The sequence below is a fragment of the Zootoca vivipara genome, chromosome 7 (assembly GCF_963506605.1).
Source record: "Zootoca vivipara chromosome 7, rZooViv1.1, whole genome shotgun sequence".
Classification (NCBI taxonomy): Eukaryota; Metazoa; Chordata; class Lepidosauria; order Squamata; family Lacertidae; genus Zootoca; species Zootoca vivipara.
In genome coordinates, this window is record NC_083282.1 from 64,270,630 (window position 1) to 64,291,902 (window position 21,273).

The following is a 21,273-nucleotide window of genomic DNA, read 5'->3' on the forward strand; positions in this document are numbered from 1 at the left end:
CCGCCGCGCCGCGCTCTCTGGTTCCCCGCCGCGCTTGGCCTTGCCAGAGGGCGCGACGGGGAGCTGGAGGGAGGGCGCAGCGCGGCGGGCGGGAACGGCGAACTCGCGCTCCGCCGGGCTGTGCCCCTCCCTAGCAGCAGGGCTGGTGGGCGGAGGCGGAGCCCAGCCCAGCTGAGCGCGAGTTCGGCGTTCCCGCCCACCGCGCCGCGCTCCCTGGTTCCCCGCCGCGCTTGGCCTTGCCTGAGGGCGCGCCGGGGAGCTGGAGGGAGGGTGCGAACTCGCGCTCCGCCGGGCTGTGCTCCGCCTCTGCCCACCAGCCCTGCTTCTAGAGTAGGGCAGCTGCCCTAACTTGCCGCATGGTGGGTACGCCCTTGCCTGGAGATCCTACCTTCAAAAGTCATGAGAAAGCATGGGAGGATGCAACCGCATCACCTCCCTTCTCATTCTTTCACCCTGCTCCTTTGTACATTCTCTTCCATAATACTCTTAAGAAGTAGGAATAGGTAAGTCGGCGGTGCAGCAGGAGAGAACTGATAAAACACTGGGCTGGAGTTGCAGTGCCTGTTCTTCTTCTATCTCAGAATTTTGAAGGAAAAGGCAAGGCCACCAACTTATGATTTAGCAACCCTACATGTTCATGTTGCACTGGCCAGTTTCATGTCAGCAGAAAATACCTGGCTTTCAGTTAAAAAGAAGAAGTTGCTGCTGCTTGATCAGTTCTATGCTTTGGATTTGGAACAATATTCCCAAGAAATATTCCCAAGAAAGCCAACCAATTCATTCTGCACTGCTTATCAAGGGCAGCTCTGTGTGCAGCAACAGAGCTAGCTAATAGGCAATCAAGTCTTAAAACACTGTACAGAAGTCAATCTCATTTCAAGTAAAGTGTTTAGGGTCGGAATAGGATGATGGTGACTGGAAACATTCTATCATTTCAATGGACTCCGCGCAGCTGGATGAATTGGCACAAACACAACAAGCAAGATCATCATATTGAGCAATACCTTTCCCATCAAGAGGTAGTTATTAGTCAAATTCTATGTTCTTTCCTTATCTGATTCCCTGTCTGCAAAATATGCTTTAAAGAGGTATATCCAGAGCTATTGTGTATACCAGACATCTGTTACTGACTTGCAAGTGAAACAGTTTAGCTGAAACGAGAGGTAACAAATCCAGGACAGAACAGATAATTTCTGTAATCTACCTTGGATGTCACTACAAACAGAACTTCCAGCTATTCATTCCTCCCCATTAACTAGCAATCTATTCATCCTTGAGCTGAGCACATCCTCTGTCATTAGCCCTACCAGCCAACCAACTTGTTCTCTGTCTCTCTCTTTCCCCCACTACAGAATTCCTTCACAGCAAGCAAAGATTGAAAATTCTGGCCAGAGCCTGCTTATATTAAATGTAAGCATCTAGTTTAAGCCAGATACCCATCCCATTTCATCCCTCTATAAAACAGAATTAGCTGGCCTCAAGGCAGTAACAAATATTTGTTTTGTAGAAGCAGGTTTTGCCACAAAAGCAAGGAGCGGGTATTTGCTTTGCAGAAGCGCTGTATGTCATGCCTCCAGCCAACAAATAATACATTCTTCTCTCCAGTGACTTAGTTGGATAGATGCACTGTCTTGTCAGTTTTTAAACTTGCTATCTGCCACAAGTGGTTTGTTAAGTTATGACTATTTATCATAATGGCAACCATTATGAATATTCAGGAAGCTGGAGGGGGAGGGGGAGAATCACAGAAGTGGTTTTGCTAAGGCAGAGGAATGCTTAAGGTAAGATCAGCTGGGCAAACAAGCAAATTCTTAGCTTGATACAGATGTTTCGGTTGGGGCTGGTCGTGGAACCTCCTACAGTCTACCTCTGATGTTAAGCAATCAACTCGCATGTTTGATGCCTTGCAGCGGTACTCACCCTGTGGTGATATCATCATCCTCAGTCATGGTCTTGCCCATTAAGTCACTGTCACTCATGTACCCGGATTTGAGATCGACATCATCAGCATCTAGCGACTCTACAAGTTCCAGGCGGGAAATGTGGCTGAGCTTGCTGGGGCTGCGCATGGGCATGGTGTGGGAATAATGAGCTCGCTCCCCGTGCATGTACCAGCTGGGAGTGCCTTCCGGGCGGCACCCCCCACCCACTGAAGGGGCATCTCCAGCCTGCAGGCGGGGGCTGGACTGACCATAGCGCCAGGAGAGGGGAGAGGAGCGGTTGGACAGGCTGGACACGCTGCGGGGGTTGGCTTCATCGCTGTCATAACACGTCATCTCCAGCGAGCTGCAGGAATAGAGCAGAGAGAAATGTCTGAGGGCTAGAAGTGGAAGGAGGTGGGCAGATTCTGCCAGGGCACTCCTGGAAATCAGAACACCTGTAACTAAGATGCACTCAAAATTTTAAGTCAGCACAGACTGAGCACTGCACTAGGCTGAATGTGGATGCTGAGAAAGTGCAGGCAACCATCATCATCACCATCATCATTTTATTTGTATGCCGCCTTTCCATAGTTAAAACAATGCTCAAGGCGGCTTACAACATGACAAGATTTACATAATTACCAATGTAACCAAAGCCATAAGCAATAAATAAAACACATCAAAAAGTACACAACCAAATTGGAAAACAACTTCCACATGAATCATAAAATCTAAAACTAAGAATACAGCATTAATATCAATTACAATTTAAAATGACATAGATCAAAAATAGAAGCAATTTAAAAAACAAAAACGGAGCCCTCTGTGCCCAGATGGAAGGAGGCAGGCAAGGCCCTTCAGGCCCTCAGCAGCAGGTGAGTCCCTCGCTCCGCATTATTGGTCTTACTTGCCCTCATTCTCTAACAGGTTGCCAGCTACAGCACAGGACCGAGCTCAAGTACTTTGAGTTAGCTGCATAGGAAGGAAGAATTCCAGATAAGCATAGCTTCTCTCACCATTGTAGGATTGCAATGGAAGTGCGGTGTGAAAATTGGCCAGGTGAGCTCCTGGATAAGTGCCACCTGAATGGTGCCAGTTCTCCACTCAAGTTTCCCTACTAGCCAATAACTTTTTGATTCAAATCCATTGTGTGTGAACTGAGTGTCACACTATTGTCTTTCAATGCACACTTGTGTGACTATCAAGCAAAGGTTAAAATACAGTTTTTGGGGTACATGTTCACCTGATCCAGTTGGATAACAGCACTTCTACGCTTTGCATTACAGAACATGAAAACACAGGTAGGTGATTTGTATCAAGTCAGACCACTGGTCCATCCAGCTTCTATACTACCGGTATACTGTACTAACATGCAGCTGCTTTCCAGGTTTTCACACTTGAGACATTCCCATCTGGAGATGCCAGGGATTGAACCTAATTCCTTCTGCATGCAAAGCAGATAATCTGCCACTGAGTTATGGTCCTTCCCCAAAAGAACTAAACAGCCAGTTCAGAATTCAAGTTTCCCTCCCTCCCTCACGCCACCCTACCCACTGTGATCTGAAAGGCAGACCTGGAAACCAGTGCGTAAGGAACATGAAGGTGTTTTTTTTCAACACAGCAGTGAAGGGTGTTTCCATTACAAATAAAGGCAAGCATGAGAGTTAATGGCCCTTGCTGATGCCCCAGCTCCAGGCATGCCTTTCATTTAGATTCAATAAAAGCAGTTACTGGACATCAAATACAAAGCGATGATTAAAACCATCTCTGGAATGGATTCACAGCTCCGGGAGAGATGGAGCTCAGCCTACAAAGCCCTGCAGACATGGTTTCAATAATTACACTGATGCACAAACGTTGTATTAAGCTGAAATTAAATGGGGGATGTGTGTTTTTAAAAGAAAAAAAATTATTACCTTCTTAATTTGGTGGGAAAACCTGCCAATATTATGCTCAGAACACCTTCCAGGCCATCCCCAAAGGGAAATGCCCCTACACTTTGATCTGGAACACGGGGAAATGGTAGAGTGTTTTGCAGAATATCAAACTTAGGTGCCCATGAAAGAGATTCTAAAACTGGATGAAGCTGACTTCCTACCACACAAAGGTGGGCTCCACGTTTGGAGCATACACCCCCTCCAACCACAAGGCAATCCAATCCTATTTGACCTCTACTGCCTCTTTATCTAGTGAATCACCTAAAATTAACCTCCAGCTTTATTAAAATAAAATGTGCTACATTTCTTCTGACTTGTATTCTCTTCCTCCAAAGGGACACATGTTATTTGCTTAGTCCTGGAGGCCGATCTGAGTAGCTGCTGCCTTAAAAGGGGGTGGGGGCAGCCAGCCATTGCAGTTTCTTAGCCCAGATAGCCCTTGGTGCAGCCAAAAACCTGTTTCATACCTATGATAATTTATTAATAAATACTGCACACTCCAAACTAATTAAGCCTGCGAAATGCTTTCTGCACTCATCTTAAAAAAATTCCTTCAGTAGCACCTTAAAGACCAACTAAGTTTATATTTTGGTATGAGCTTTCGTGTGCATGCACACTTCTTCAGATACACTAGAAACAGAAGTGTCAGACCCTATATATATATACAGAGGGTGGTGGGGGTGGGTGGGAATGGGAGATGGGCTGATGGGAGTGGTAAACCTGTAGATGGGTGTTAATGGCTGCTGATGGCTGCAATTAGTCCTGGGCTGAGGTGCTAAAGAAAGCTTGATCATGCATAATGAGATAAGAATCCGATATCTCTATTCATCCCAGGTGCTTCCATGCACTCATCTTGAGACTGTTGCAAACTGCAAGCCTTTTGGCTTCCTTGTCATGCCCAGCTTCTCTTCTCCCCGATTCCTTTCCTTCTCTTTTACTTAACATCCAGCCTGTAGAAGGGTTCCGGAGAACTCAAAAGCTTGCTAGCTACTTTGCCACATTTTATTTGGTCCAAAATAAAAGTACTGTATTACATTACTGTGGCTGGTTGATCTGAAGAACTTCCATCATCACCGAGTGCCCCCTGCTGGCAGAGCTGCACACAGCACACAGTATGCAACACTCCTCCCAGCCTGAAGATTTACATTAACATGAAACTGCTTTTCAAGAACTCCAAACCTGATGATCAGGCAGCGAACTCCAACTCTCAGTAACAGAATCCCACCACTGCAACTTGGAGCGGCTAATTTTAGCAGTGTGGCATAAAGAGGAGTGTATGGGACCTGCAGCGTTAATAAGAAGTGGGTTAAATTTGGCTCCTGTTGCACTGGTGCTGATTGCAGATCCTCAAATAGCAGCTGCTTTGAAGAACAAGGCTCTGAAAGAGGAAGTTAATTCTAGTAACAGGGATTTGATATACAACAAGGTGCCATTGTTTTAGAAGCCTAACCAAAGAAGCTACCAAATTCACCATCATTTGCTACTTCCAAAATAAAATTGTGTTCACTGGCAGTTCTTACTATGACTTAAAACGATAATAACAAAAAAGCAGCTATCAATACCCTAAGAAAACAAAATATCAACCTATTTACACTATGAGTCAAATTAGGATCAAAGAAAGTTTCAAATTATCTCTTTCAGGGTTAGCCAACAAGGTGCCCACCAGATGTTGTTAAACTCCAAGTCCCAACAGTCCCAATCAGCAATGTCTGGAGGGCATGTGACTGGCAGAGGCTCTCTGGGTTCTCAGGTAGAAATGTTGGCAGGAAATGCTAGTTTTCAACATGTAGTGAGTTATTTACAGAAGGAAGTATCTAAAACATGACCCCTACCACAATCTGCAGTATGAACTGGTACAATCCAGGAAGAACTCTATCATCTAGTTTTGCTGAATGCCTTGCTCTAGCCCAGGCTTTGAGTGGACGGGATCTAACCCTGCAAGCATGTCAATACTAGAGGTGGAGGGCAGGTCAAAGATTGAATCATCTGTGTGTTATCTTGCCATATATAATACTTGCTCTATAAGTCCCTGTGATCTTTGCTCGCTTTTGGCACCCTATGATTTAGTTCTAATAACAGGCTATATTCTTCTATTTTATGGTTTAATCTTTTGGTGAAAGCATGGGTGTGGCAGATCTTGGCTCAATGCAATATGCTATTTTATGCATTGTGTACACACACACACACACACACACACACACACACACTGTTCGTCTTGTTTTGCTTTGTTTAATTTGCTTCCTCAATGATTCCGACCTACAAATAATGCTATATTGTATTCTTAGTTTAGGACTGGTTTACACTAACAACCAGTTTTTAGGCAGAGATATCTGCCAAGAGAAATACCGAACAAGAAGTGATTAAACCTGAGTTTATCTGAGATTTAGCTGAAGTAGTCCTCAGTTCTTTTTTTAAAAAAAAAATTACAGCTTCCTACAGGTTTACCACCTCAGTGAGAACAAAGACGAAATTATAGGGAAGGGCAGTATACAAATTTACAAATTTAAATTATTATTTTTCTGCAGGTACCACATTCAACATTGATTCACACCATGGGGGTGTGTGTGTGTATGTACATTATTCCATAATCCATCAAGTTCATTTCAAAAATGAGCAAAGAACCAAAACTAAGTAACAAAACAAACCATTCCAGTAACCAATACAATAATACTCAAGTTCTAACAGTTCATTATGCTAGAAAAAAACAACGTGGCTGCATTAAACAGCAAGCCACAAAACAGTCAGACTAAGAGAAGATGCATGGGCCCTTTTCAGTCACTATAGCAAACATAGAGCAAAAAACTTGGGGGGGGGGAGAAGGTGGCATCAAACAGCAGGTTCCACCCAACCTACAGGAATTCATTACAATTCCTGAAAAGAGACCCCATTAACAGAGCGATACGCATGGGGTTCTGTTCAGGCATTCTAATGACCATGCGTCAATGAATGGAACCTGCCTCTCCTGCATGTGTTCATTATATTCATGTAACAATGTCAAAATAGGCTAAAGTGGTATAGGACCACTCCTCCTGACAGTCTGTGCTTGCTCATGTCACAAGGTCACTGAGGTTAAGTCACCAAGTGATGGCCCACCAGTTGCTCCTGATATGGTATAAGAGAGACACAGTGGGGCTTGCTTGTGGGTGCAGCATGTTGGTTTCAGGCTCGACGACATCTATTAATTAAAACGAAAAACAACAAGGAAGAAACAGGCAGGACTGATTGTGGTCTCACAGCAACCAATTGGCTGGAGAGTTGGCAAAGATTCCACTTAAGCAGAGACAGATGGGCAGAGCCCAGTACATTATTATACCTTAAGGAAATCAACTGGGGGAGGCATAAAAGGTATACATGGAACCTGGGGCAATGGGTGATCACTGGATGTTCAGAACTAGTCTTCTGGTCATTGGGTATAGTGGCTAGAATTTAAGACCACAAAACCAAGGTTCAAATCCTCGTAACACTCATTGCGATCAGCCTAACCTAACTCTCAGAGTTGCTGTATGCTCTGAGCACCTTGGATAAAGTGCAGGTAAATTATGCCTGGTGGGCATGGGCTCAAATGCACTCCTTAACCTTCTTTTACAGAAACATGTGGTCATATCTACGCACAGACACCTCCCCTGATGTGGGTTGTGTTCCTATGTTCCCTGTGCATTCTGAGCTCCCATTCCCCCCCTCCCCAGTTTCCCAGGGAGCTTATGCTTTTCTTTACCTTGCTTTGCGTCTTGGCTAGCCCAGCTCTCCCAAGTCCAGCCTTCCTCTATGAATAACTAATGCTTTGGATTCCTTCCATGAAGCACTCTCCCCTGATCCAACATCTCCACATTTAGCAAAGCAAATCAACTGGAAGCAAACCAGCATTCCTCCCTTGCTGGATCCCCATGCTGCACTGACTCATCTGGGCGGGGTTCTTCTGGCATCTCCCAGCCTGAATTGAGTGAGGCAGGCAGCAGGAGGCTCTTGTTCTGCAGTGTACAGCATCAACCAAACTCTTTGTGGGGAGGGTGATAAAAGAGAGGGAGAGAAAGATGAGCAGCAGTGCAGGGGGTGGGGTGGTTGTTTCAAGAACAGCAAGCTTCCCTTGCATTCAGCTGGCGTAGTACAATATTTACAAACAGCTAACAAGCAGCATTAATATTTGGATTTAAGCATAAAGCAGCAACTGTTTCCAAGTGGCTTTCAGTAAGTTCAAGCACAGGCTGTTGGAAACCAGAAGTTACAGCCACGTGGTGATTCTGTAGGAAAGGAGCTGAAGTGTCATCGTCTGAAGCAGAGGTTGTACTGCCAGAATTCTTCTCACACCTTTCCGTACTAACTATTCTTATGAGAGATCCTCTCCAGTCTCCTTGTTAGCATCTCTATGCAAAACTCAGGGATATAGTTTTAGGATCCCAGCAAAAGTTAGAACCACAGAGACCAAAAGCAGAAGGGGCGTGTCCCTCTTTCCCTGGTGCTGAGTGACAGCCTGATCACAAATTCCATGTGCTCAGCTTGAGGAATGAGCTCACCTTGCCAGCCAACTTCTCTCTCTCTCTCCTGCCAAATTACAATGATATACATACACTCAAAAACATTGCTGCGGTTTGCTCACTGGAGGTCTGAAAAGCTGCTGTCACTGCATTAGCTCACTTGGACAGCAGAAAGCCAAGGGAAAGTTTTATTACAGAGAGGCCACTGCCAGTGCCCTGGTCTGAGGAAAGCGAAGTCCAGGACTGAGGCTTTGCTGGGACAACTCCACCACGTGGAATTAATGATATTGCTGCCCTTAAAGGGACAGGCGTACTTTGTGAAATAAGATGCTACACCTCTCTCTGGATATATGCACCACCCCATTCAAATCTCTCAGAAAGTGTAAGCAGGACTAATCTAACGAATGCTAACAGGTGTGTAAAAGCAGCCTTTGAAGCAAGGAGCACACACATTCTTCCCTGAATACCCACACTAAGTTCAATAAACAGATAGGGGCACAGTTACCCCATTCAGGACCAGGGAATCCCTCACACCTGCCCACCCCCTGTCCCCCAGAAACAGTACTTCAGTCTTGTTGGTATTCACCCTCAATCTGTTGACCACTATCTATCCCCCCCCCTTGAGGGGAAAATGCTGTAACTGGGTTGCCAAGTCTCCCACTGGAATTAGTGTGGAAGGATTGGGAACCAAGCTTCAGCAAATAAATGTGGAGGCCAAATCAATAGAAACACAGCCCTTTCCCCTCCAAGCTCCAAAATGAGTACCTGTATGGAAGGGGCACCCTTGGAGCGGTAAGCTTTGGCTGCTGCAGTCCTGATACATCCTAACCTCCCTCTAGGCATGGTCACATCACAGCATACAACAAAGATGTCCAAGGTTAAAAAGCAGTACCAAGCTATTTAAAATGACTGCACAACAGCATCTCATTTTGGCCAAATGTCCACAAGCAAGGGTAGTCTGTGGGCAAAATGTGACAGTGAACCACAGCAACCTTTTAAAAAAAATCAACCCAAAAACTACCTAGTCCAATGTTATGAAACATCTCACGCTTGTTATGAGATGAGCTCATCTTCTGACTTTAAATGCAGATTTCCTAGCCGGAATTGGTTGATATGGAATGTGGCCAGATGAACTGTTTTGATGCACCCAAGTAGGAACTATCATCCTGGTTGTCAAGAGTAAAGGAAATCATCCTGGTTGTCAAGAGTAAAGGAAATCTAGGAGCAGGTCTCACCTGTGAGTTACTTGGGAGCCCCTCAAGCTGGACATGGTCTCCTCCAGGTTCTGCCGCAAGTCAAGCACATTCTGTACTGTCCTCTTTCTCTGGGATTCAGGATCTGTTGGAAAGAAAAGGATGGAAGTTCCATAGTGAATAACAGAAAATAAAGATGACCTTCACAATGGACTTGCTGCAAGCATGGGCTCCATGCAGTCCCCCACCATACCTTGTAAAGCTTTCATCCCTCACTTTGCTTGTTACCACCTCAACCTCTACGCTCCGATTAACCTTGGTATGTGTGCCCTATTTGCCCACCCTACTTGTACATCTTTTGTCCATTTCTCCATGTTTTTTATTTCCCTACAGCTGCCTTAAATCCCCTTCCACATGTTTCTCTAAGGATTTTAAACTGTGAGGAACGTCTCTGGAAGATTCCAGAGAGCAGGACTAGAACTAATGGGTGGAAATGCCAAAGAAGCATATTGCAACTAAATATTAGCAGAAACTTCATAAACGCTGTTACACAGTAGTCATAGCCTGTGGCTAGCATAATACTTATTGTATGGAACTAGGTAAAGGTAAAGGGACCCCTGACCATTAGGTCCAGTCGTGACCGACTCTGGGGTTGCACGCTCATCTCGCATTATTGGCCGAGGGAGCCGGCGTATAGCTTCCAGGTCATGTGGCCAGCATGACAAAGCCACTTCTGGCAAACCAGAGCAGCACACGGAAACGCCGTTTACCTTCCCGCTGTAGCGGTTCCTATTTATCTACTTGCATTTTGACGTGCTTTCGAACTGCTAGGTTGGCAGGAGCTGGGACCAAGCAACGGGAGCATCACCCCATCACAGGGATTTGAACCGCCGACCTTCTGATCAGCAAGCCCTAGGCTCAGTGGTTTAACCACAGCGCCACCTGGGTCCCTGGGTATGGAACTAGCAGTCACTAATAACCTTGTGCTCAATGCATTTGTCTAATCTTCTTTTAAAGCCATCCAAGCTGGTGGCTACCACTGCCTTCTGCAGGAGCGCATTCCACAGTGTACAGCTGTACCTTGGTTCTCAAATGAATGGGGTCAGAAATTTCCATTGTAAAGGACCTAGCGCTCATGCACACTCTCCCAAAGCTGGCACACAACCAAAAATGAACGTGAATCCCTGGCAGTGAAGGAGGAGTGCAATCCCTGCGGCTTCACAGTAAAAGTGCCAGCCAGCTGGAAGGGAATCCCCGCTGCTGCGAGAAACCCCACTGCCGTGCGCAGTCCTAATGCCGTGAAGAGAAGGCCTTTCTGGGTGTGCCGAACTCAGGAGCCACGTGCAGAAGTTCGATGAAGCAGGGTCAGAGACCTGATCTGAGATCCGTGGTGCGAGGTTGAAAAGGGGCGATTCAGCGTCACACCGTGGTTTAAATTGGCCCCGGCCATGGCCCCCATGTCGCCTGATTGGCCGCTTGGCTAACTGGCGTGACCGGGCCTCCCCAGCATAAGGCAAGGCAGGACACAGTCCCGCCCCCCCCACATTGAGGGGGGAGGCTTGGCGGCTCGCCCGCAACATGTCCCCACGAAAAGGTGGAGCTGATTTCTCAAATGCCTTGATACTCAAACAACTTGAAACCCAAACACTGCAAACCTGGAAGTAAGTGTTCTGGTTTGCGAACTTTTTTCAGAAGCTGAACGTGCTCCGTTTTGAGTGTTATGCTTCCGATTTGAGTGCCACACTTCTGTTTTGAGTATCACACTGAGGTCTGTCTGTTTTTGCTATTTATTTTGTGGTTTTGTTACTCTTTTGGCTTTTTTTGGCTTTTGTGACTGTGTAGAAGTCAGTTCAGCTACTGATTGACTGATTGTGTGACTGCAGTACATTGCTTATGGCTTTCATTTTATGGATCAATGGTCTCGTTAGATAGTAAAAGTTATGTTAAATTGCTGTTTTAGGGGTTGTTTTTAAAAGTCTGGAACGGATTAATCCATTTTGCATTACTTTCTATGGCAAAGTGTGCCTTGGTTTTGGAACATTTTGGTTTTGGAATGGATTTCCAGAACGGATTAAATTTGAGAACCAAGGTACCACTGTATTCCATTCTATGCTCTGTGTGGCATATATATGTATATTGCTTTTCCACCCAGGAGCTCAAGGCTGTGCATGTTTTCCTCCCCTCCTTTCTCTTATATCTGCAACAGACCTGTGAGGTAGACTAGGTTAAGTTAATGTACAAGCAGCAGTTCTTGCCAACAGATTGCAGGAGGTCCAACCCACATTCAGTGTACCAGGCCCAGGAAATTCTGTTGTCCTCTCAAGTCAAACCAACCATCTTTGCTTGTGCAATGCTTAGTGCCACCTAATCTGTCTCTCTCACATACATAGCACCCTTCAGCAGAGCTTCTAGGGTAATATGCAAAAACAATTTTCCTGTGCCATAACACTGGTTCAGACAAAGCATTCATGAATGCTAAGGAGTATTGCATTATTGTTGTTATTATAAACATTAGAATCATTTCCTCATTTATAATTGCTTTTTTTTAGCACAGCCCACACAAGGTGATATACATATCACTAAACACAATATAATACAAAACCAACAGTTAAACAAATTATAAAACAACAATGCAAAAAAAGCCCATAAAAAATATGCAGGTCAACTAAATGAGTAGTGCAGCAACATCATTCCTGGCAGATAAGAAAGTGATGCACTGTAAAACAACTCTCAAAATAAAAATCATATGATAAGAGCTAAATTAAGGGGGGGAAACAGCCTGATATGAATAGATTTTTAAAGCTCGAAGCTTCGTAGAGTTGAGGTTATCCACAGTTCCACGGGGAGGGAAACATCCTATTTTCTCAACAGCGTAACACACCTGGGATCTGACACATCTGCCATTAGGAGAGCCTGTCTGACAAAGAGTTTTGTTCTCAAAGGACTAAACTCATACGTCAATAATACTGGCCTCCTGCTGAGCCATCATAAGCAGACCTTATTTTGAACTTAGAATATTCTGCTTCAAAGGATAAGCAGCAAACAATGGACCCACATTCAGCAGCAGTCACTGTAGCCTATTATTCTCTATAGCAGTGGTTGTCAAACTATATTATTAGGGGTCCCTCTATGAAAAGATCATTAATAATAGACCCGAAAGCCAGTTTCCCTACCTATTTTTGCCCTGCAACATGCAGTAACACAGAAGGGTTTGAAGTTTTCCAGGGTTCACTCTGAGTCCTAGAGGATGAGGACCAAGAGGCCTGGCCAGCACCCTGGTTGAACTAACTGTGCACTACAAAATAGGGGTGGGGAAGTAGTAGCCCTCCAGATGCCAATGCCCAACATTCCCAGACAGCATGGCCAATAGTCAGGGATGATGAGAGTTGTAGTCCAACAACACTCTTAAGGACCTAGTTTCCCTACACCTGCTTTAGAACATGCCCCATGATCTTCTTTAAGGGCCAAACTAGATTCAATGGCAGCACTTCAGGGAATGTACAGCCAGATCAGCCACAATCACATAGAAAGCACCAGGTGGGAGCCTGATGTAAGATGCAAAGAGGGTGCAAGAGTGACAAGTTTACCTGCTGCTATTGCCTCCCTTCAGTCTCTCTCTCTATAAGTATTGAGCTTTCTCCCAACTGGGCTCATTTCCAGTGTTGGAGCCCAGCAGAGGGAAATACTGTGATGATATAAGCTACAGAGAAAAGGATGGTTCTGCAATCCTCTTCCATGAGGGTTCTGCACACCTCATCCTTTTCACTTTCAACGAGAACCCTCACCTCCTGCTTTTGATACTATTACAGCATACTCAAGCTTGAAACACTCAGATCCATCACCATCATGCCTAGTTGGATCCTAACAGACAGAGGTGCTACAGGAATTATTCAACCGATAAATCAATATGGAAAGGGCTCCCCAAGGGTAGAAAGTTTGAAAACTACTTCCCTGTATACCAGCCATTCTCAACCTGATGGCCTCTAGATGTTGTGGACTACAACTTCCATGATTGCAGCCCATTAGTCATGTTGGCTGGGAAGAGTGGGAGTTGTGGTCCAAACATCTTGTAGGCACCAGAGGTTGGTAAAGACTGCTGTAGATTATCCAGCATGGTACTTGCAGACTATATAAGCAGTTTTAGTGAAAGAGGAGGGGGAAGAACCAACAGGAAGTCATACGTCCTGGACAGCATGTTGAACCATTAAGAAAAGAGCAGGAACCACAAGTTGATAGAGCACAAAGATAGCTGCAGAAATTCATAGTACCGTAGATTAGGAAGCGAGCAAAGGAAATATTATATGAATCCACCCTGAATTAGGTCCCATTCTGGAATACAACTGTGTTGATGGTGGGGTATGCATAACTGAAGTTTCCAGTGCCATGTGAAATCAGGAAAACAGGAAGCAGGATGCAGCCCGAATGTTTGCCTGCTGTGGCCCTGGCAGTGCTGCTTATCCAAACCCAATTCTCCAAAGCACTGGACTTCTGCCTAGTGCTAGACAGTAGCTGTGGGTGGTTCGTAGGGTAGCCTGAACCACAGAAAGCTGTCTGCTGAGTGGCTTTGAGTATTATTTCTGGAAAATTATAGTAGACACTTTCTTCTTGTTTTTTAATAAGGCCTGAGGCATGGGTGCAGCACAGCCAGACTTCTGCTTCCCTAACTCTTTGCTCTGTCCTACTTTCTTCTGGCACAACCCACCTGGCAATCAGGTACGAAGCCCAAATCTCAGCTTGTATCCTGTCCATAACCAAGCTGGTAGAAGTGGAACCGTATGCCGTAATACATTTTAAAGCAGTTTTCAACCTAGCCAGGGTATCTGTGGTGGTAACTCTGGAGGAAAAGAGGTGGTGTGGATGGGTGAGAGACTTTTCTTTTCTCTTTAATAACAAAACAGGAGCCATAACGGAAACTCTGGGAAAGCAGCCAGTTGACTGAAGCTGGAATGAATGACAGCAGCTGATACACTCAGCAGCAGGTATGCTCATTCCCTGGGATATGAGCTGCTGCTGTTGCCACTGCTGCTCTCAGGAATTCCAGTCTGACCTCTCATGCAGGAATTTGGAGTTGGCTACAGTTGTCTGAAGGCTGCACACACTTGTCAAGGGAAGCCACGAAAGGTAGAGCTCTCCAGCTATGGAATGTGAATGGGCCAGGATACAAGAGCAACCCTTCAGCCTATGAAGAAGGAGCAGTTTCTGTTATCTTTTACTTTGTACAAGGTGGCTTTTCTCAACCCAGCTGCTGTTGGACTACAACTCCAATCATTCCTACCTAGAAGTGCCGATGGTGATGGGAGTTGTATTCCAACCACATCCAGGAACCCAAGGTCAAGAAAGGTTGGTGTAAGCAGTATAATCTAAATAAGCAAGTAAGGAAAGTCTGAAAAGTCTGAAAAGCATGGCTCGGTAAGAAGAAGAAGAGGAGGAGGAGGAGGAGGAGGAGGAGGAGGAGGAGGAGGAGGAGGAGTTTGGACTTGATATCCCGCCTTTCACTCCCCTTAAGGAGTCTCAAAGCGGCTAACAATCTCCTTTCCCTTCCTCCCCTACAACAAACACTCTGTGAGGTAAGTGAGGCTGAGAGACTTCAAGGAAGTGTGACTAGCCCAAGGTCACACAGCAGCTGCATGTGGAGGAGTGGGGAAGCGAACCCGGTTCACCAGATTACGAGTCCACCGCTCTTAACCACTACACCATGCTGAGAGGTTCCAAATGGGATAGGAAAGGGTTAGCTAGGTGGCAGCAGCAGGCAAGGAAGGTGGTTGATGTGCTCTATATAGCACAGCATTCCAAAGCATTCCAGCCCCATCACCACCACCATCATACTTCTCTGGGATAAATTACAACATCCAACTCTTTCTGTGGAATGACTCAAGAATGGATAGATATGGAAAACAACAGTTCCAGTCCATAAATCTAAACATACAGCCTGTCTGGAGAACGAGTATGAAACTTTATTTTGTCTTGCTTCATAACTAGAAATCCCATCCCAGTTCCACACACACAGCCCATTCCCACCCACACTGTGAGATATGCTAGTTGCATCGTGAAATGTGGGGGGGGCAAGCTGATTAAAGGATTCTCTGGCAACAAATGCTGCTAGGAACCTTTTCTGACCAGCTTCTTGTGCATCCGCTTCCCATCCATGCAGTCACCCCCCCACCACACAAGCAAGGAAGCAATTGGATCAAACCATGCGATTCAGACCCCGTTCCAGATGTTACAGCCTGAAGCAGCCAAGAGGGTGGCTCAAGACAGTTATTATACATACAGTAGCAGCAGGGTAGGAACTCGAGGTGAGAGTTCAAACCACACACAGAGCTCGTAGGGTACTGTACGCCCAAAAGGACTAGAGTAGGCCCACTTCCAATCTGGATCTGCATTCTTAAAAATAATAAACCCCAGCTGCGTACAGAAACATTGCACTAAGCAAACATTCTACCTCCACTAAGTTCTTACAATGAAAGCTAAAACGAAGAGGTTGCCAATGGATAGTAGACTTGATCAGTGCTTGGGTGGGATCTCCGCTCTGTGTTTTCTCAAGGAACAACAAGGTATATGGATAGGTAGCTATGCATACACATTATACTATATACAGCATACTGTATACATATACAGAGGGAGAGGGAAAGGAACACATGCTCAGATTATTGAGATGTGAAAACCTGAATTTTTTTTAAAAAACTATATTTTTAAATAAAAAATGGAAGTGAAATTGTATATTGCATTTTTCTAACGAAGAGTCGGACAAAATAACTAAACAACAACAATGAGCAAAGTAACATTAGGACACGGCTAATTCACACTATTTGCAGATCACTTAGAATCTAGCCTAAGATACGCTATCCAAAGTTAATAATGCCTGTGAAGATAACATTGCTAATGTATTTGAACGGTTTACTAAACAAGCAGTGCTCTCCAGACGAGACTGATGTTGGAAAAGCACTTTCGAATGTTGCAGAACTCACGGTACAGATACAACACCATAGTACCTTCACATGTGAACAAACTGAGACTGGCAGAAATTCATCTCTTTTCCCTAAGCAAATATAATTTTTGTAGTGTATGTGATCTCCATGGCCAGGGTTCATCCTAGGGGGATTTCAAAAATCTGTTTTAATTGTTATAGCAACAAAATAGCATGCTTAATCAGGAAGTAGATGGTTCCAAATTGGAGACTTGATTTAAATCAATGCTTTAAATTGGCCTTTTTTCTTGGTAATTTAAACCACCTTTATTTAAATCAATGCATCCTGTTACTAAGTACTACCAGTAAGTGCCCCTGGCCTATTTTGCTTGCCAACGCTGATTCTTCTGCAGAAATTGGCCTTTTTGCAAAGCTCTGAGAATATCTGTTGGTAAGATACATCACATGAACAATTATTATGTTTGAACCAGGTCTGCTATTAAAAATCAATACTGTGTGAAAGCAGAGGAAGCCCAAATGAAAGGTACACTGTTGAAGTAATCAAAACTGACACATTATTTCATCAGTGCCATACACAGCACAGGACTGGACATTAGCTAAATGTGGCCAAGGCAGGACACCTCAAAGACTTTCCTCACCCTTGTTCTCAACAGCTGCTCAAATGGATTCTCAAAAAGGCAACACCCCCTGCTATGTTCCAATGCTAGCTGTCTAGCAGTGGACACAATCTCTTTGTAGCAAGGTAGCTACCCATAAAGTACCAATAGCTTAGATTTTCATCTTCTCCTTATTTCATTCTAAAAGGATCAGTCTCCAAGAGTATTACTGAGCCGAGCCATTCCAAATGGGCTTCTCTTTCATTTTCTGAGAAAAGTTAATGCCATCAGAGAGAGATGAGCCAGAGTTCACTGTAATTCTGTAAAAGCATAACAGCTTCAGAAAAAGCCCCACTTAATACTTGCAAGTTTCAAATACTTGTCTTGCATTTCCCTCTTTTAGTAACTTAGCATGACTGCACTTACACTCAACAAATCACAATCCACTCCCCCTCTTCCATTTAGAAGACGTGGCTCTTGGGAAGCATGTGTATAACTTGAAAAGGGCAGCACAGGTCTTCATTTCAGAAAGATCAGTACTCTGTAGACTGGTGTAACTGAATTTTGTATCCATACCATACATTTAAAGCTCATTTAAAGCATATTGCTTCCCCCAAATAATCCTGGGAACTGGAGTGTACCCCTCTCACAGAGCTACAATTCCTAGCAACCTTAACAAACTACAGCTCCCAGAATTCCTCTAGGAAAGCCACATGTTTTAAATGCATGATATGGGTGTGGCCAGTCTACTCTCACAAAATACCACATTATTCCCTCACTACATTCTATTTTACAGTCATACCTCAGGTTACAGACGCTTCAGGTTACAGACTCCGCTAACCCAGAAATAGTATCCCGGGTTAAGAACTTTGCTTCAGGATGAGAACAAAAACCGCGTGGCAGTGGCAGTGGGAGGCCCCATTAGCTAAAGTGGTACCGCAGGTTAAGAACAGTTTCAGGTTAAGAACCGGACCTCCAGAACGAATTAAGTTCTTAACCCAAGGTTAAGGTATTTGCATCTTCAAGAAACGAGGGAGCACATCTGCAACATGAAAAATGGGTTGTAGCCAATGGCTGAACAAGCTGAAGGCCACATGAAGCCAATATGTCTCTCCCCAGCCCCACCCCCAGAGCTCATGTGAGTCCCTCTCTAGAGGGTCAGAGCCCCATTCCCAAACAGACTGGTATGTGTTATGTTGATCTATAGTGGTCAAGAATTATAGTGATCAACCAGGGAGATGCAGAATTGACGAGATGAGACTGAACAGAAGGGCACTTGTTATGTCACCTAGAATCAGGTGCTGCATTCACAGATGGGAGCAAACTCGCCCAAGTAGAGCGCACACTTGCAATCTCAATATTTCCACAAGGCAAGAGAATCTTGCGAGTGAGCACATCACACCTTGCATTCAAAAGCTTGGCAGGAGGGGCAGGGAAACTTGTCAAAACATCTTCCATCACTTCTGTCCAGTTCTCCTTGTCCTGCTCCCAAGAACTGTGTCTCTTGCTGAGCCTGCACAATTACTTGCCTGAATAATCTATTTCTTACTTCCAAATAAAAGTCTCCATCTGCCCGTGTTTGGCAGAAGCCAGAACAGGATCAGCACCTAAAGAGGAGTTTCTCAAATTCCAGCAAGCCTCTCCAATGGAGAAAAGTTTGATCTTCCATGAAGGTCATCACTGAAAAGTTGTAGTGAAAAGCAGTGCAAAAAAAACCAATGAGTTGACCCATTCAGATATCAAAGTGGAAGCATGGAAGAATCAAATGCTACGCTTAGCTACCTCTCTGGGAAACGCTATTCCATGTTGGGGGAACTACAGCTTTAAGCAGATCTCCCTTCCTCACTCCACAATTGACCATAATAAGAGTCTTTGTCAATAGCTGGCTTGGATTTTGTTCTGAAGCACAAGGGATGCCATGGGCTCCCTGCAGACCCCTCTCAAGCAAGTGCCTCCTCTCCCTGTACTTTTTCTATTCAGCCTGTGTTTGCAGGTGTTCAAGGGACTTTTAGTTCTCAGTGAGGAAGCACGGGATGTTCAGGATTGTAGCTGCAGTCAGCCAGAGACCAGAAGCTGTTGAGACTGCATGGTGCGGTTTGTTGTGGACAGTGCCCGTCTGTGTATGGGCCAGCAAAAAATGTACAGAGGATAAGCAGCACCCAAAACAGTGGACTCCCTGCAAAGATTCCTGTGGGTAGTTGATACAAAACAGCTCACTGTTTGAGGAAATCAGAATGAAACAGAGTCTCTGTTTGCTTGTTCTATGCTGGCTTATTAGGAGGGTGAGTGGGTGTATTTATCAGTGTTTGTTTGTATCTATGTGTGTCTGTGTTTATATGCCTAGTAAAATTAGTCTGGATTCAAAAGGGACCTACTTAGATGACTCAAAGGTCTGCAAAGGCTGCCTTATACAGAAAGGCTTCATGTATGCAGGCTCTTGTTATCCATGGTGTAAGGGGGCTGCAATCACAGTTTGTAAATGCCTATATGGGCATTTCCAAGGGCAGGCAGTTTTGTGAATGATATACGATGCTCAGGAAGATAAACCAAGGAGCATTCAGTCTAGGAATAAGACCCACATTCTTAAGGCTTAGAAGAGTTACCGGACACTGGCACAACCTGGAAAATGACAAGTTTTATGGTATTACCCGGAAAAAATGAAACATTTTCTAAAATGTTTTCCAGAAGTAAGCAGGGGAAAATTTGGGTGATAAAGCTGCATGCACTATAGGTCCTTCTCCCTTTATTTAAGTGCAACATAGGTAGTGTCTGGTATAACTGATGCTCACAGTTTCAGAAAGAAGACACACAAAGATCTGTTAAGCATGCATATATGTGCCAATTAGTTTAAGAATTTAATTTATTTTTGCAAAAAGCCCAAAGTCAAAACATTCCACATTAGAAAAAGATGTCAAAGACAATCTGGATCATAAATAGACTCTGTGGCCCCATCCCACCAAACCCTGCCTAGAATTGACTGATTCTTTGAGGATGGCAGGCAGAAGTCAGGATTAAATAAAGAGGAGGACTAAGTACTTTTCTTGCAAATGGACTGAATGAAAGACATAAAGTTCAAATCCTTCCAAAGCTTCTCTCAACATCCATGTGAGGTGATGGCCTTGTGTGGTGAAATTCTGTATTTGCATTGTTTTTCATAGCTTTTCATGTTTTGTCACTTACACGTTGTTGTAAATTGCCCTGATATTTTATGAGATGACTGCATGTAAGTATAAATAAATAAATACAATCTGTAATAGTGGGTGTCCTCACTAAGGCAACCTTCACTAAAGTGGCCTGTGTTCAGCACTTCAGGACCGAGCGCCACCAAGTTCCAAGATTCATTTCTATCTAGCTTTATTTCCGTCAGCTCAGTTTGAAGCTATTGGCCCAGTCATGCAGTTTCAGTGGAACTTTCTCATAAGAGCTTTTGGGATAGCAGCCAGTGCACAACTGATGGAAAAAATTCAATGCATTGCGCACCACACATGTTATTAGCTCCCGTTAGTAGACAACATTCCACGTACACCAGGAAAAAAACCAGGCCATTACCATCTACTGTGGCACATATTAACTTACTATCGACTAAGTAGCCATCAGTTAAGTTGCCACAATACATGACAATGATTAATAACTAAGTGCAGACATACTGTCCATGCTCTGCACCTCTCAGAGAGTAGATACATTCATATTTCTGGGAAAGGAGCACTGCATTTGTACTACAATTCATTGCACCTCTGCTTTTCTTCTTCCTTTCTCCCTAAAACTATACACACTGTCCCATTTATAAATAGTCACATAGTTTTCAGGATAACTACATATGAAGAGCCTTGCTGGATCAGATTGAAGGTCCATCTAATTTCACAGTGGCCAACCACCCGCCTATGAGAAGCCCACAATGGCACAAATGCAATAGTCTGAGAGAACCAAGATATGAGTGCAATAGCCCTCTCTCTGTTGCTCCTCTTCAGAGGCACAGTACTCTGATACACACACACACACACACACACACACACACACACACACACACACGGGTGGCACTGTGGTCTAAACCACTGAGCCTCTTGGGCTTGCTGATCAGAAGGTCAGTGGTTCGAATACCTGTGACAGGGTGAACTCCCGCTGCTGTCCCAGCTTCTGCCAACCTTGCAGTTCGAAAGCACGCCAGTGCTAGTAGATAAATAGGTACTGCTGCAGCGGAAAGGTAAACGGAATTTCTGTTCACTCT

At 44.6% G+C, this 21,273-nt stretch overlaps 1 protein-coding gene across 8 annotated transcripts in view; it reads right to left on the reverse strand.

Annotated features, from left to right (window-relative positions):
* Positions 1–21,273, reverse strand: part of NAV1 (neuron navigator 1) — a 284,649-nt gene that overhangs the window by 107,269 nt on the left and 156,107 nt on the right. For all 8 annotated transcript variants that reach the window (XM_060277180.1, XM_060277181.1, XM_060277185.1 and 5 more), the window contains 2 exons: positions 9,567–9,669; positions 1,921–2,286 (listed from right to left, as the gene is read on the reverse strand). In XM_060277180.1, coding sequence (XP_060133163.1) covers positions 1,921–2,286; positions 9,567–9,669 — 469 coding nt within the window. The remainder of the gene's footprint in view (positions 1–1,920; positions 2,287–9,566; positions 9,670–21,273) is intronic.